The 17,500-nt window shown below is 43.1% G+C and overlaps 1 protein-coding gene across 1 annotated transcript in view; it reads left to right on the forward strand.

Moving 5' to 3' along the window:
• Positions 1 to 1,087: 1,087 nt before the first annotated feature.
• Positions 1,088 to 17,500, forward strand: part of them4 (thioesterase superfamily member 4) — a 24,982-nt gene continuing 8,569 nt past the window's right edge. Inside the window, exons 1-5 of the mRNA XM_079502765.1 lie at positions 1,088 to 1,434; positions 8,414 to 8,529; positions 8,900 to 9,009; positions 10,060 to 10,222; positions 13,196 to 13,312. Coding sequence (XP_079358891.1) covers positions 1,327 to 1,434; positions 8,414 to 8,529; positions 8,900 to 9,009; positions 10,060 to 10,222; positions 13,196 to 13,312 — 614 coding nt within the window. The 5' untranslated portion in view covers positions 1,088 to 1,326. The remainder of the gene's footprint in view (positions 1,435 to 8,413; positions 8,530 to 8,899; positions 9,010 to 10,059; positions 10,223 to 13,195; positions 13,313 to 17,500) is intronic.

Consider the following 17,500-nt stretch of genomic DNA (forward strand, 5'->3'; position numbering starts at 1 on the left):
TATTATCCATCGTAACTCGACTTTTATATAGCACTGAGAGATTTATGTCAAATAAAAAGTGTGTTACCAATACAAACTTATAATTAAGCTATCTTAATAATAGCTATAAATAGATAATTAGCAGTGTATATCTGTACGTCTCTAAATGTTCTGATGAATTTAAAATGATTTATCATGGTGTCATCCACAGTTTTTGTATTGAGTTGTGCTTTCGTTTGAAATGTACGCATTCTGCATACTGTGAAAACAAATCGATCGATCGTTTGACCGACCAACCAATCAATCAATCAATCAATCAATCAATCAATCAATCAATCAATCAAGATTAGAGCATTCTAGATTAACTATGCTGATGTGTGTTTTAAGACTTTTTGGTTCACATTTTTTGAAATTCATAATGCTATCTTCACGCTGTAGCCCACATTTTTTAATACCTTGATCATTGCCTGTGTTTCAGGTTACTATTTCATTGTCCATTGTTTAGTGACAATACAAACATTCTAGCTATTCGAGCAGTGGTTCCGAAACTGGGGTTCGGGGTCCCCAATTTATTTTTCAGATGATATCGCTTTAAGTACCGGTAGGCTAGGCTATATCGCTTTAAGTATTTGTATGTGCAACCTTGTTTTCTAACTTTTCTCACTCAACAATAAACAACCCAACACACAGTAGACCTACGTATTCATTGATAAGAATTGTAAGACCTTAGGCAAACATTGTGAAAATAGCCGATCTACAAGCTCTCAAAACGCCACCACATTGAAACTAAATATCATCCCGACTTCTGCAATATATATATTCTGCAGAATATATATTTTTTCAAATATACATAGGCCTATTGTAGGGAGTCCCCAGTTCAAATATGATTATATTTTGGAGGGTCCCCACAGTTCAGATCCTGGAGGGTTTTGCCAGTTCAAATATTAATATTTTGGGGGGTCCCCACTTCAAACTGAAAAGTTCAATGGGAACCCTTGGTAATGGGTTGAAGTGGGGATTGAAATACCTGACCGCAAATAGGAACAATAAAAACAGATACGTCTCATATAGCGAGACTGCAAGGCATTCGCAACGAGGCAAAACAACACCCTATGTCCATGCAGGAAGTGCATGTGTACACATGGGGCGGAGGAGGATGAAAGTCATTCAAGGCAACAGAACAGAACACATTTACACAACTATATATGTATTTATTAACGTAGTAAACATGTTCCATTCACACGGTTATACACTTCATGTTTAACCAAACCAAACCAAACCAAACTAAACCAAACACGAACTCAAAGAAAGGGAACAAACAACTAAGGAACAGATCAATCAGGCATTATGAAGACGATGGCGAACTGTGTGTTTAGAATGGCACAGTTCTCTCTGTCCCAGCATCCTAGAAGCTCCGTGTCATCTACCAACACTGTGTTTACACGGACCATGGTGGTGAGTATTGTGATCATTATGATTAGTAGTAGTATTGTTTTAATGTGATAATCTTACTCTGATATTGGACAGATATAGCCAGGTCTATTTGTCCACTGTCAGACTTAAGGGTGTAGGCTAGCCCGTCTCCGGACCCCCCGGGTTGAGCTCCTTTGGACCCAAAGGAGCTCAACCCGGGGGGTCCGGAGACGGGCTAGGTGTAGGCCTATTTGTGTTCATTTATTTGACTGACTGACTGACGATTCATTCATTCATTCATTCGTTCATTCATACATTTAATTTGACTGGTGATTATATGAATAACACTAACCGTCACAGTGGTTTGGTATAGCCTATGACTCTGAGCCTAATGTGTGTGTGTGTGTGTGTGTGTGTGTGTGTGGGGGGGGGGGGGGGGGGATATACAAATATCAAATCAAAATGTAATGGTGGAAACACTTACAGAATGTATTGCATACTTATAGCACAACAGACAGCCATATGATCACTAAAGCAGTCAAGATGATCTGCTGTCTTTTCTCAGCTTAATTATTATCTGAGTTGAAAACAATGCCTTGGGCAGGGTTCCACTGTTTTATCTCCTCTACTGGACATGACCAAATAAGGTCCTTCCTTCCTTCCTTCCTCCCTATATGTGTACTTTGATACGAGACAGTGTATAGCGTTGATGGAAGCTATAGTGTAGTTGTTTCATTAAACCATGCAGACCTGAAGCCCACTCTACAAATGTCTTGTAAATATATATATAGCTGGTTTATGGTTAGCTGGAGCTCGATCTGATCCAGAATAAATGGTGAACCTTGATGAACTCTCCCTGTAATGTACCTGAAACATCTGTCCATTCACCTTTTAGAACTGTGTGAGCGCGTGCGTGCGTGCGTGCGTGCGTGCGTTTGTGCGCCATTGTGTTCACCATGGCTCTAGTCATTTCTCCCGCAGGCTGTGTGTGTGATGCTGTTGTTTTACGTTGATGCTGCGTGGGGTCACTCCACACAACACACACACACACACACACACACACACACACACACACAGTCGTCCTTTGTTTCAATATGTTTACATAGAATTGTTTTTTCAGTTCATTAATTGACATGTTTGAAATGCCACAACTTTGCTGAGAGAGAGACAGTGTTATTTCACTCTTTTGATTGTAATTTACACACAAATTACTTTGTCTTTTAATAGTATATCTCTTCTCCGCTAGTCCCTCCATAACCTTCTAGTCTAGTTTTTATTTGTTGAAGAAATTGTCAGTAATATTTAGTCTCTCAGTCTAAAAAAAAAGGTAGGCCTAGTCGACGAACACTGTCCTAGTCGACGAAATTAACACAGGAAATAACAATGCAAACTTAAAGGACCACTTTGCCACTTTTCAACTTATCTTCATATAATTGGTCCTCGCTAATGTTCATGATAAAATGGCACAATATTTTTCTACTCGGTCTGTGTCTCATAGTCTAACTTCAGAGACCCGTCCATATGTTTATTATCGTGAGAACGATGGCTTCCATTTTCACATGGCAACTTTTCAGGAATAGAAAGCCTGCAGTTTCCGTTAGCTTGGATTTGATGATGCCACTCGTGGACAGCTTTCTGAACTGCCCACAGCCCTCCCATGTGACACAGACTGAGGAGATTGTTTTTTTGTTTTGCTATTTTATCATTAACATTAGTGAGGTTAGACATAGTTCTTTAAAAGTTCTATACCTTTGAGTTTGTAAAAGTTCACAATGGAAAGAGAGTTGACGGTGGCAAGGCAGCTCTCCTCAGTTTGGAGTAGAAAATCCTTTTTATTACATGTTTCTGGGACTGGGCGGGAACCCCTTTTGGTGTTTTAACTAAATTAATTATGTTATACTTTTTTTAGCTATTGAAAAATAGCAGATCTACAAGCTCATAGCGCGCCACTCGGTGGCGTGCTACGAGCTTGTAGGTCTGCTATTTTTGAAAAATCGTAAAAATGTGGCACAAATCTTTGAATATATATTAGCAAACGTTTCTTTTTCTTTTTTTTTGACGCCAGGCCCAAATGGGTTAAAAAGCAAGGGTAAAAAAAAAAACGACCAACGCGTTTTGTCCCGAGGCCACTAACGATGACTGCGTGACACGTCATTAAATATGTTTTGTCCCGAGGCCACTAAAGATGACTGCGTGACACGTCATTAAATATGTTTTGTCCCGAGGCCTCTAAAGATGACTGCGTGACACGTCATTAAATATGTTTTGTCCCGAGGCCACTAAAGATGACTGCGTGACACGTCATTAAATATGTTTTGTCCCGAGGCCTCTAAAGATGACTGCGTGACACGTCATTAAATATGTTTTGTCCCGAGGCCTCTAAAGATGACTGCGTGACACGTCATTAAATATGTTTTGTCCCGAGGCCACTAAAGATGACTGCGTGACACGTCATTAAATATGTTTTGTCCCGAGGCCACTAAAGATGACTGCGTGACACGTCATTAAATATGTTTTGTCCCGAGGCCTCTAAAGATGACTGCGTGACACGTCATTAAATATGTTTTGTCCCGAGGCCACTAAAGATGACTGCGTGACACGTCATTAAATATGTTTTGTCCCGAGGCCACTAACGATGACTGCGTGACACGTCATTAAATATGTTTTGTCCCGAGGCCACTAAAGATGACTGCGTGACACGTCATTAAATATGTTTTGTCCCGAGGCCTCTAAAGATGACTGCGTGACACGTCATTAAATATGTTTTGTCCCGAGGCCTCTAAAGATGACTGCGTGACACGTCATTAAATATGTTTTGTCCCGAGGCCTCTAAAGATGACTGCGTGACACGTCATTAAATATGTTTTGTCCCGAGGCCACTAAAGATGACTGCGTGACACGTCATTAAATATGTTTTGTCCCGAGGCCACTAAAGATGACTGCGTGACACGTCATTAAATATGTTTTGTCCCGAGGCCACTAAAGATGACTGCGTGACACGTCATTAAATATGTTTTGTCCCGAGGCCACTAAAGATGACTGCGTGACACGTCATTAAATATGTTTTGTCCCGAGGCCTCTAAAGATGACTGCGTGACACGTCATTAAATATGTTTTGTCCCGAGGCCACTAACGATGACTGCGTGACACGTCATTAAATATGTTTTGTCCCGAGGCCTCTAAAGATGACTGCGTGACACGTCATTAAATATGTTTTGTCCCGAGGCCACTAACGATGACTGCGTGACACGTCATTAAATATGTTTTGTCCCGAGGCCACTAAAGATGACTGCGTGACACGTCATTAAATATGTTTTGTCCCGAGGCCTCTAAAGATGACTGCGTGACACGTCATTAAATATGTTTTGTCCCGAGGCCACTAAAGATGACTGCGTGACACGTCATTAAATATGTTTTGTCCCGAGGCCACTAAAGATGACTGCGTGACACGTCATTAAATATGTTTTGTCCCGAGGCCACTAACGATGACTGCGTGACACGTCATTAAATATGTTTTGTCCCGAGGCCTCTAAAGATGACTGCGTGACACGTCATTAAATATGTTTTGTCCCGAGGCCACTAACGATGACTGCGTGACACGTCATTAAATATGTTTTGTCCCGAGGCCTCTAAAGATGACTGCGTGACACGTCATTAAATATGTTTTGTCCCGAGGCCACTAACGATGACTGCGTGACACGTCATTAAATATGTTTTGTCCCGAGGCCTCTAAAGATGACTGCGTGACACGTCATTAAATATGTTTTGTCCCGAGGCCTCTAAAGATGACTGCGTGACACGTCATTAAATATGTTTTGTCCCGAGGCCTCTAAAGATGACTGCGTGACACGTCATTAAATATGTTTTGTCCCGAGGCCACTAAAGATGACTGCGTGACACGTCATTAAATATGTTTTGTCCCGAGGCCTCTAAAGATGACTGCGTGACACGTCATTAAATATGTTTTGTCCCGAGGCCACTAAAGATGACTGCGTGACACGTCATTAAATATGTTTTGTCCCGAGGCCTCTAAAGATGACTGCGTGACACGTCATTAAATATGTTTTGTCCCGAGGCCTCTAAAGATGACTGCGTGACACGTCATTAAATATGTTTTGTCCCGAGGCCTCTAAAGATGACTGCGTGACACGTCATTAAATATGTTTTGTCCCGAGGCCTCTAAAGATGACTGCGTGACACGTCATTAAATATGTTTTGTCCCGAGGCCACTAACGATGACTGCGTGACACGTCATTAAATATGTTTTGTCCCGAGGCCACTAAAGATGACTGCGTGACACGTCATTAAATATGTTTTGTCCCGAGGCCTCTAAAGATGACTGCGTGACACGTCATTAAATATGTTTTGTCCCGAGGCCTCTAAAGATGACTGCGTGACACGTCATTAAATATGTTTTGTCCCGAGGCCACTAACGATGACTGCGTGACACGTCATTAAATATGTTTTGTCCCGAGGCCTCTAAAGATGACTGCGTGACACGTCATTAAATATGTTTTGTCCCGAGGCCTCTAAAGATGACTGCGTGACACGTCATTAAATATGTTTTGTCCCGAGGCCTCTAAAGATGACTGCGTGACACGTCATTAAATATGTTTTGTCCCGAGGCCACTAAAGATGACTGCGTGACACGTCATTAAATATGTTTTGTCCCGAGGCCTCTAAAGATGACTGCGTGACACGTCATTAAATATGTTTTGTCCCGAGGCCACTAAAGATGACTGCGTGACACGTCATTAAATATGTTTTGTCCCGAGGCCTCTAAAGATGACTGCGTGACACGTCATTAAATATGTTTTGTCCCGAGGCCTCTAAAGATGACTGCGTGACACGTCATTAAATATGTTTTGTCCCGAGGCCACTAAAGATGACTGCGTGACACGTCATTAAATATGTTTTGTCCCGAGGCCACTAAAGATGACTGCGTGACACGTCATTAAATATGTTTTGTCCCGAGGCCTCTAAAGATGACTGCGTGACACGTCATTAAATATGTTTTGTCCCGAGGCCTCTAAAGATGACTGCGTGACACGTCATTAAATATGTTTTGTCCCGAGGCCACTAAAGATGACTGCGTGACACGTCATTAAATATGTTTTGTCCCGAGGCCTCTAAAGATGACTGCGTGACACGTCATTAAATATGTTTTGTCCCGAGGCCTCTAAAGATGACTGCGTGACACGTCATTAAATATGTTTTGTCCCGAGGCCACTAAAGATGACTGCGTGACACGTCATTAAATATGTTTTGTCCCGAGGCCTCTAAAGATGACTGCGTGACACGTCATTAAATATGTTTTGTCCCGAGGCCACTAAAGATGACTGCGTGACACGTCATTAAATATGTTTTGTCCCGAGGCCACTAAAGATGACTGCGTGACACGTCATTAAATATGTTTTGTCCCGAGGCCACTAAAGATGACTGCGTGACACGTCATTAAATATGTTTTGTCCCGAGGCCACTAAAGATGACTGCGTGACACGTCATTAAATATGTTTTGTCCCGAGGCCTCTAAAGATGACTGCGTGACACGTCATTAAATATGTTTTGTCCCGAGGCCTCTAAAGATGACTGCGTGACACGTCATTAAATATGTTTTGTCCCGAGGCCTCTAAAGATGACTGCGTGACACGTCATTAAATATGTTTTGTCCCGAGGCCACTAAAGATGACTGCGTGACACGTCATTAAATATGTTTTGTCCCGAGGCCACTAAAGATGACTGCGTGACACGTCATTAAATATGTTTTGTCCCGAGGCCTCTAAAGATGACTGCGTGACACGTCATTAAATATGTTTTGTCCCGAGGCCTCTAAAGATGACTGCGTGACACGTCATTAAATATGTTTTGTCCCGAGGCCTCTAAAGATGACTGCGTGACACGTCATTAAATATGTTTTGTCCCGAGGCCACTAAAGATGACTGCGTGACACGTCATTAAATATGTTTTGTCCCGAGGCCTCTAAAGATGACTGCGTGACACGTCATTAAATATGTTTTGTCCCGAGGCCACTAAAGATGACTGCGTGACACGTCATTAAATATGTTTTGTCCCGAGGCCACTAAAGATGACTGCGTGACACGTCATTAAATATGTTTTGTCCCGAGGCCTCTAAAGATGACTGCGTGACACGTCATTAAATATGTTTTGTCCCGAGGCCACTAAAGATGACTGCGTGACACGTCATTAAATATGTTTTGTCCCGAGGCCTCTAAAGATGACTGCGTGACACGTCATTAAATATGTTTTGTCCCGAGGCCACTAAAGATGACTGCGTGACACGTCATTAAATATGTTTTGTCCCGAGGCCACTAAAGATGACTGCGTGACACGTCATTAAATATGTTTTGTCCCGAGGCCTCTAAAGATGACTGCGTGACACGTCATTAAATATGCAATCAGCATCACAAGGCATCGCATAACTTGACGTCAAAAAATAACAATAGCACTACGGTGTGTGTGCAGTGCACACATACGAAACACGTTGGTCATTTTTATAACCCTTGCTTTTTAAAGAAAAACATGTAATAAAGGATCTTCTACTTCAAACTGAAGAGAGCTGCCTTGGATCCACTTTAAAGTTCGCCACCGTCAACTCTTTCCATTGTGAAACATCGCTCAAAGGTATAGAACTTTTATAGAACTCCTGTGCTGTGTATTCCTGTGTAAAACCATCTCCAAAGAGCACCTGTTTGCCAGTTTTCTACAACTAAGGACCCACGCAGCGCTTCTCCGTCTTTTGTATGTTCATTAGTGAGGGTGGGTTGAATAGTGGTGAAGTAGTCCTTTAACAATCCCGTGTGTGTGTGTGTGTGTGTGTGTGTGTGTGTGTGTGTGTGTGTGTGTGTGTGTGTGTGTGTGTGTGTGTGTGTGTGTGTGTGTGTGTGTGTGTGTGTGTGTGTGTGTGTGTGTGTGTGTGTGTGTGTGTGTGTGTGTGTGTGTGTGTGTGTGTGTGTGTGTGTGTGTGTGTGTGTGTGTGTGTGTGTGTGTGTGTGTTGTCCAGTCGTTGCCGTGGCCCTTCTCGTTCCAGCCCAGGGACTTCAGCGTGCCGAACTCGTCGTGGGGGTCCGAGATGACCCGACTGAACGAGCACTACAACAGCCTGTGTGAGGCGGAGAAGTAAGGCCGGACACAATGATTAATCGCTATTATTTTTTGCATAATCGTCAATCGTTTCCATGTTGAAAAATGTAACAGAAATAGCAGATCTACAAGCTTACAACACGTCACTTTGTGAAGTGTGTTAACTGCTTGTATATATTTCAACAATTTCCGCTATTTTGTGCATTTTTTTTGGAAAGAAAAAACATATTAAATGTATCAGTGATTTCAAGACTTAGATTTAAGTAATTTGCCATATCTGACAAGTGCTTGTTTGTGATTACGAAAGCCAAACAGAAACACAAATTGTAACGTTCCAAAATGTTCAATGAAAAAAAAAATGTAATCGTTTGTGTGACTATTAATCATCAATCTGTAATGGTGGCAGCCCTACCCCCGAGGAGGGTGCGGTGGTGACCCCCGATGGGGGTGCGGTGGAGAGGACGGGGGCGTGGAGGAGGCTGCCCAGCTACAACCGGACCCTCAAGTACGTCACAGGTATAAAATACCAAGCGTCACATCATGCTCCTCCTCGTTGCGTACAAAAAACGTTTTGTTTGAAGTTTGAAGCCACGTCGGCTATTTAGTTGAACAATTCATCTACATCCAATGATTGCGTAGACTTCTTTACTGTGTAAACTTAAGCAATGCAGATGTTTAACAATAGTGACCAGATTTGACTGAGAGCCTGCCATCACGCAAATTCCAGCTTTTCACCAGAGGAGAAAAACTTTAAAAATTGTTTTCCTCAGGTCTAAAATGGGTTAAAGCTGCTATAAGCAATAATATGTCAAAATTGTAATGACCTTTTTATTTTTTATTATTTTGGTATTCAGACAGCCAGCAATGGGTAGAACGCTCCCCAAAAAAATGTAGTCTATGTGACACAGCTAGGGGCCACAATCTGCATTCAAAGATTTTCCTAGAAGCTTTGTCATTGGTCGATTTGCTTATCTGCTTCCTGATTGGTTAGTCATTGCGACTGGGTTTTTTTCGACCAATGACAAAGCTTCTAGGAACATCTTTGAATGCAGAGTGCGGCCCCTAGATGTGTCACAGAGACTACATTTATTTTGGGAGCGTTCTACCCATGGCTGCATGGCTGTCTGAATACCAAAATAATAAAAAATAAAAAGGTCATTACAATTTTGACATTATTGCTTATAGCAGCTGTGGCACACCTGCGTTGGCGAGTTCCATATAGCCAGCGCAGTGCCATTAATGAAGCTAAAGCACGACTGTCGAGTTACCCTTAAAATAAAAACCCACGTCAACTAAATTTCATTATAACATAAGATATTCGCTAAGATCACTTTAATGACTGTAGCCACAACACCAAAAAGTGTTCCAAGAAAATCGCTATCCTAGCAACCCAGTCGGCTCTGCTCTGAGACAACAGCACAGCTATTTATATATATGTTTTAATTAGGCTAATTAGATGTTAATCTTGCTTACTGTAAGGCGCTCTGGATTAAGAGCGTCTGCTAAATGTCTAAATTGTAAATTGTGTGCGTGCGTGCGTGCGTGCGTGCATGTGCGTGCGTGCAGGTGGGGTGTACCTCAGTAAGATCGTCCAGTCCAAGGCGCGTCTCTTCACGCGCAACATCCGTGCTCCGGGGGCGGCGTTCGAGTACGTGATGTTCATCAACGAGGCGGAGCACAGGTCTGTGTGCGTGTTCCAGGCCGGACACCTGCTGGAAGGACCCCCGGGGTGAGTGAGTGGGAGAGAGGACCAGAGACATTAATTCATTTAAATTAATTTTGTTGTATAAAAGCATATACGTATGCGGACGTCTCTGACGTTTATAACAAACCAAACCGTTTGAAAATCGGTTGAAAATTTAGCAAGTTATGGTTATTTAAAAGTACATGCCCCATAGACACAATGTTATGCTGCCCCGAGGTAAGATGGCCGCCACGTAGCAATGTCGCTCTCCATTGGCCAGAGCGCGGGTGAGCCATCTAGCTTTCTTATATATATCTATGGAGAGGACCACTGGACCAGGGTGGTCCGTGGAGGTGCCCGTTGTTCAGGTTTATTTGTCATAAATACAGAGTATAAATACAATTAAATTATTTTGCTCCGAGCAAAATAATTTCTTATATGCACCAGTGTAAACAGGCCAAAAACAAACGGCTATAGTGCAAAAGAAAGAACACAAAAACAAAGTGTAAAGTGACAGTCCAATACAGTTCAAGGTCAGCTGTTCAGCAGCCTGATCTTAACTTTACATTTTCAATCCAGAACCCCAGGGTTTTATTTTAAGCATTAAAATATGCTTTTAAAAAATGAATAAAATCCGCACATCCAGTCGAGTAAGAGTCTTTGTTTAATGATGATAGTGCTCCGCAGCAGCAGTCATACCAGACAGACGAACGCGTTTCGGCGCACAGGCCTTCGTCAGTGTCAAAATGCCAGAGCGGGCCTTTTCCCCTGAAGTGAATATGCTTTTACATCCATTAACACCAGGAAAGCATATCTGTCCCTGTATATTTTAGCTATATTATATAGCAACGTAGGTTTTTCAGAAGACTCTTAGGATTTAGAACAGTGTTTTTTAGTGATGGGAGATTAATCGGCAAACACGGTAGGTTTTTTGATTCATCGACATCTTTCCAATTAATCAATCGGACCGATCCGTTGTCTTTACAAATAAACAAGCCCAAAGTAACAGCTTGAACAGATCTACAAGCTCACAATATAAAATATAAGGTATTAGAGTTCAATCTGACTTGCCTAAACCTGCAGTGCAGATAAGATAGCCTGTTACATGCATGTATTTTTCAGAATGGACAACATTATTATTATTTTTACATTTCAGAATGAGATCATATTGACATTGGTAATATCGGTTATATCGGTAACTAGTGGTTTTAGAACAGTGGTTTAAAAAAATGAAATAGATGTACAAGCACGCAGTGCGGCACAAAGTGACGTGCTGCGAGCTTGTACATCTGCTATTTTTGAACATTTTCAAAAATAGCAGGGTCTGAATACACGTTTCTTTGGGAGTCCTCTGCAAAGAAATTTGAGATTCACTGATTTAGAAGGCATTTGTGAATTTGGCATCAGTTCATAATAGGTTAATGAGAAATAAAGTTAAGTAGAGAATTCATATGTGTTCTTGAGCAGAATACACCCTTTTAGAACAAAACAATTAAGTAGGTCGGCAGTGGCTTATTGTCAGCACCAGCTATTCACACGCGGGAGTCTGTCCCTGTAAAGTTACAATGCTCTAGTCCCCTGGTAGATGGATGCTGAGGTGGATCACCACACCTACCATCAGCTCCCAGTACTTCCCGCACGACTTGCCGCACCCAAGCCGTGCTACTCATACGCTGAGTTGCCGGTGCCCAAGATCGAACCCATGAACTCGTGGTCCAAAGGCGAGAGCTCTACCGACTGAGCTCCGACACAGGACCACGGTAAATGCTACAAAGTAATAGTATTGGACTCGGAACACAGTTCAGTTAGAGCGAAAGAACATTTATAATCCAGTGTCCTGTGTGATCTCACAGCACCACTGTCCCTGTTCACCTGTGTATGCTATCTGCATAGTGTTAACAAACAGCTACGCTCTGGTGCATTTAGTTAGGAAAAGTTAAATAAATGCAATAGAAATGCTTAAAAATGCCACTTTTTTATAGCCACAGCTATAGCCACTTTTCCAAATGAGATAACTCATCACATTTGTGATGGCAGCTATGGCTGTTTTTTAACACAAGGAGTGTTTTCCATGCAAAACAAATGCTTCCAATGGATTCAGAATCATGAAAAAAAAAACAGAGTTTGACCTGTCATATGCTACCTAAATTACAGAATGAACATGTGTACATTTTGCCTGCGTAGGTTGTTGTTATCGATATGGCAATATATGGATAAAAATTCCGGACGATAGGTGAATCGATCGAGAGGCTGCTGTATCGATACGGCAATAAACGGCATGAATTATCTGGGTGACGCAGTGTTTACAAACGTACCTCTGTTTAACGTTATCAAAGCCCCCCTTGCAAGTTGCAAAGCACTCCCTTCCCAGACCCCTTGTTAGGATGTTTAGACATTTATTTTAATTTAAAGATCTCTGTGGGCCTGAAAGTGTTTTATTGTATTTGTGCAACATGGTCATTATTTTGTATAATCGATATATATCGATATATATCGTATCGTGGCCTCTGTATACATATCTATTGTGAGATTGCAAGCAATATCCACTACTAGTTGTTAATGATATCCACTACTAGTTGTTAATGATATCCACTACTAGTTGTTAATGATATCCACTACTAGTTGTTAATGATATCCACTACTAGTTGTTAATGATATCCCGACTTTCAGCAGCTGTCCCAAAGTTTCCCAAGGGAGTTGGAACAAATTGATATGTGATAGTAGACACCTTTTTGAACACAGTTGTGGAGAAAGCTAGTGGTAAGCATTTTGTTTTGCAGATTGGTGACAAATTTGGCTAACTTTCCCTAACAAATTGATTCCGTAGTCCCTACAACATCAGAGTGCCGTTAAATATTTTGTTTTAGTTCATCAATGTCTCTCCTACCTACCGTACGAAATAATTTGAACGCAGAGAGGCCAGACAACAATAACAAACAACAACTGAATCAGAATGACAAAGTGACGCTGCACCATGTCAACCGATGATGATGACATGTATTGTGATTGCGCTTCCAGACACGTCCACGGGGGGGCGATAGCCACCATGATTGACTCTGTGACGGGGACCCATGCCTCCTACATCGCTGGGCCTGGCCCTGTGATGACAGCCAACCTCAACATCAACTACCGCAGGTCTCACTGATCACCATGATGTACTGTACTAGTGTTGATTGTAGCATGCAGCAAATGTAACCCATTTTCACCCCTGTGTCAATTATCTAATGTGATCCTGGGCTCTATACACCCTTCGCCAACCTGGGGAGAGCAACGAACTCATGCTTCCTTCATGCCTGAGTGTCCAAGTTGCTCCTTTACACCTGACAGGGGGGAGTTTCCCTGGTTGGACGTAGCACGTGGAAGGAACACGTTATTCCAACCAGTTTCTTTCCCCTCCATCAGGTGCCCCGGCTGGCCAGGGGGAGGCAGTTTAGAGACCAGGATTACTGCATGTTTTTTGTGAGGGTACCTACCCTAGGGGACACGGGGAGAACATGCAAACTCCACACAGAAGCCAGTCTTTTGAATAAAATTCCATTTAGTTTTAGTCATGTGTGTTAGTCTAGTTTAAGTCGACTGAATATCGTAAGCTTGGTTTTGTCAACAAAAATGTATTTTTCCAGGCCTTGATGCCATCAAAAGGCCTGATTTTACACTTTGTTGCATGCTGAAAATAGCCGATCTACAAGCTCACAACGCGTCGCAGCCCGTCACGTTGTGAGCTTGTAGATTGGCTATTTTCAGAGTGCAACACCCGAGCACAACTAAGAATAAAATGACTTGTCTTTTAGTTCTACTGGATCTTTTCTACACTAGTCCCTCCTTAGTTTAGTCTAGTTTATATTTGTTGCCGAAATTGTCAATATATTTAGTCTTTAGTTTTAGTCATTGTAGCTTAGTTTTTATTTCATTTTTATTTTGTCTAGTTTATATCTGTTGACGAAATTGTCAATATATTTAGTCTTAGTTTTAGTCATTGTAGCCTAGTTTTTATTTCATTTTTATTTTGTTTTCGTCAGTGAAAAAAGGCAGACGACGGACATTTATCGTCATAGTTTTAGTCGACGAAATTAACAACTGTACACAACCTCAACATCAACCGCTAACCGCTGGTCTTACTTATATTTCCACACTCACTCCAGAGGACCACATTGCATATACTGTCAGGCAGAAACCTCTATATTTACATGCGAACAAGAAGGCACTGGAGCAGCTCAGATGATTTAGGCCCTTAGTTTATTATAACAGGGTACAGGTAAAAAGTGACAACGTTTCGATGTGTAAGTTACATCTTCGTCAGGTCATGACCTGATGTTATCTGTCCTGCTTCTGAGATGCACCAGACTGGCCTGCTATAGGCTAGAGGCGTGGTTGGAACTCCCTTCTAATCTATATTTATATATTTTAACTTTGTTTGATAAATGAATGCCCTACTGCATCGCAACGTATTTTGAGCCAGTTATGATATACACACTGGCTGTAAAGAAATGAACACAACATGAAACATAATGCATTCAAACGTTCATGAAAAACACATTTAGAATACTGTTAAGCAGTTTGAAAATGGAGCAGGCATTCTGTCTGACAGCATAGGCTATATGATTGATTGATTGATTCTTTATCATGCTTCCGAAGAAGCCCAGCCCATACAGGACACTTTTTACACTTTACATAAACAATTACAATAAACCGACATGACGGTTTGCAGACAATGATCAAGTGAATACCAAACTGACACTCCAGATCCTTACGAGGCAGATTACATAATATACAACATAAAATAAAATAAAATACACCATTAGCCTACTTGAAGAGCTGGGATTGTCTTCTACTCCAGGCTCTAGAAACAAAGCTATAATAGAAATGTAAGCACTTAAGGGATATTATACTATCATAAAATATTTTGGTCATTTTATCGTCTACTCAGAATTTTGTGAACACCCTGGACGGTTTTTAAGTTGCTTGAATCAGTATTTAGACATTTGATATTCATTTTTAGCTGCCCAGCCCTCTTCCTATATACAGACCCATTGTTACAATGGGTCTGTATCCATTACCTCCATCATTACCTGGTCAACCTCCATTTTAACCATATTAGATTCATGGAAAACACCCGTTATTCTGCATAATGAAGTGACATTTAGGGCTCCATTTTCGTCACCGCTAAAGCCCTTATCCTTAAACTTCTTTGCCTTTTTTTTTTACTATTTTGATATTTTTTTTGAATAGTTCAACTAGCCAATCTACATTGACACGTTGTGAGCTTGTAGACTAGCCATTTTAACTATTCAAAAATGTTTTGCAAAATAGTAAAAAAAGGCAAAGAAGTTTAGGGATAAGGGGTTTAGCGGAGACAAAAATGGAGTGAATTAGTCTTGTCTTGTCCCCTGTTGCAGCCCCATCCCTCTGGGCAGCACGGTGCTCATTTAGTCTTGTCTTGTCCCCTGTTGCAGCCCCATCCCTCTGGGCAGCACGGTGCTCATTTAGTCTTGTCTTGTCTCCTGTTGCAGCCCCATCCCTCTGGGCAGCACGGTGCTCATTTAGTCTTGTCTTGTTCCCTGTTGCAGCCCCATCCCTCTGGGCAGCACGGTGCTCATTTAGTCTTGTCTTGTCTCCTGTTGCAGCCCCATCCCTCTGGGCAGCACGGTGCTCAATTAGTCTTGTCTTGTTCCCTGTTGCAGCCCCATCCCTCTGGGCAGCACGGTGCTCATTTAGTCTTGTCTTGTCCCCTGTTGCAGCCCAATCCCTCTGGGCAGCACGGTGCTCATTTAGTCTTGTCTTGTCTCCTGTTGCAGCCCCATCCCTCTGGGCAGCACGGTGCTCATTTAGTCTTGTCTTGTCTCCTGTTGCAGCCCCATCCCTCTGGGCAGCACGGTGCTCATTTAGTCTTGTCTTGTTCCCTGTTGCAGCCCCATCCCTCTGGGCAGCACGGTGCTCATTTACTCTTGTCTTGTCCCCTGTTGCAGCCCCATCCCTCTGGGCAGCACGGTGCTCAATTAGTCTTGTCTTGTTCCCTGTTGCAGCCCCATCCCTCTGGGCAGCACGGTGCTCATTTAGTCTTGTCTTGTCTCCTGTTGCAGCCCCATCCCTCTGGGCAGCACGGTGCTCATTTAGTCTTGTCTTGTCTCCTGTTGCAGCCCCATCCCTCTGGGCAGCACGGTGCTCATTTAGTCTTGTCTTGTCCCCTGTTGCAGCCCCATCCCTCTGGGCAGCACGGTGCTCAATTAGTCTTGTCTTGTCTCCTGTTGCAGCCCCATCCCTCTGGGCAGCACGGTGCTCATTTAGTCTTGTCTTGTCTCCTGTTGCAGCCCCATCCCTCTGGGCAGCACGGTGCTCATTTAGTCTTGTCTTGTCTCCTGTTGCAGCCCCATCCCTCTGGGCAGCACGGTGCTCATTTAGTCTTGTCTTGTCTCCTGTTGCAGCCCCATCCCTCTGGGCAGCACGGTGCTCATTTAGTCTTGTCTTGTTCCCTGTTGCAGCCCCATCCCTCTGGGCAGCACGGTGCTCATTTAGTCTTGTCTTGTCCCCTGTTGCAGCCCCATCCCTCTGGGCAGCACGGTGCTCATTTAGTCTTGTCTTGTTCCCTGTTGCAGCCCCATCCCTCTGGGCAGCACGGTGCTCATTTAGTCTTGTCTTGTCCCCTGTTGCAGCCCCATCCCTCTGGGCAGCACGGTGCTCATTTAGTCTTGTCTTGTCCCCTGTTGCAGCCCCATCCCTCTGGGCAGCACGGTGCTCATTTAGTCTTGTCTTGTCCCCTGTTGCAGCCCCATCCCTCTGGGCAGCACGGTGCTCATTTAGTCTTGTCTTGTCCCCTGTTGCAGCCCCATCCCTCTGGGCAGCACGGTGCTCATTTAGTCTTGTCTTGTTCCCTGTTGCAGCCCCATCCCTCTGGGCAGCACGGTGCTCATTTAGTCTTGTCTTGTCTCCTGTTGCAGCCCCATCCCTCTGGGCAGCACGGTGCTCATTTAGTCTTGTCTTGTCTCCTGTTGCAGCCCCATCCCTCTGGGCAGCACGGTGCTCATTTAGTCTTGTCTTGTCTCCTGTTGCAGCCCCATCCCTCTGGGCAGCACGGTGCTCATTTAGTCTTGTCTTGTCTCCTGTTGCAGCCCCATCCCTCTGGGCAGCACGGTGCTCATTTAGTCTTGTCTTGTCCCCTGTTGCAGCCCCATCCCTCTGGGCAGCACGGTGCTCATTTAGTCTTGTCTTGTCTCCTGTTGCAGCCCCATCCCTCTGGGCAGCACGGTGCTCATTTAGTCTTGTCTTGTCTCCTGTTGCAGTCCCATCCCTCTGGGCAGCACGGTGCTCATTTAGTCTTGTCTTGTC

The sequence above is a fragment of the Electrona antarctica genome (genome assembly GCF_951216825.1).
Source record: "Electrona antarctica genome assembly, chromosome: 6".
Lineage (NCBI taxonomy): Eukaryota > Metazoa > Chordata > Actinopteri > Myctophiformes > Myctophidae > Electrona > Electrona antarctica.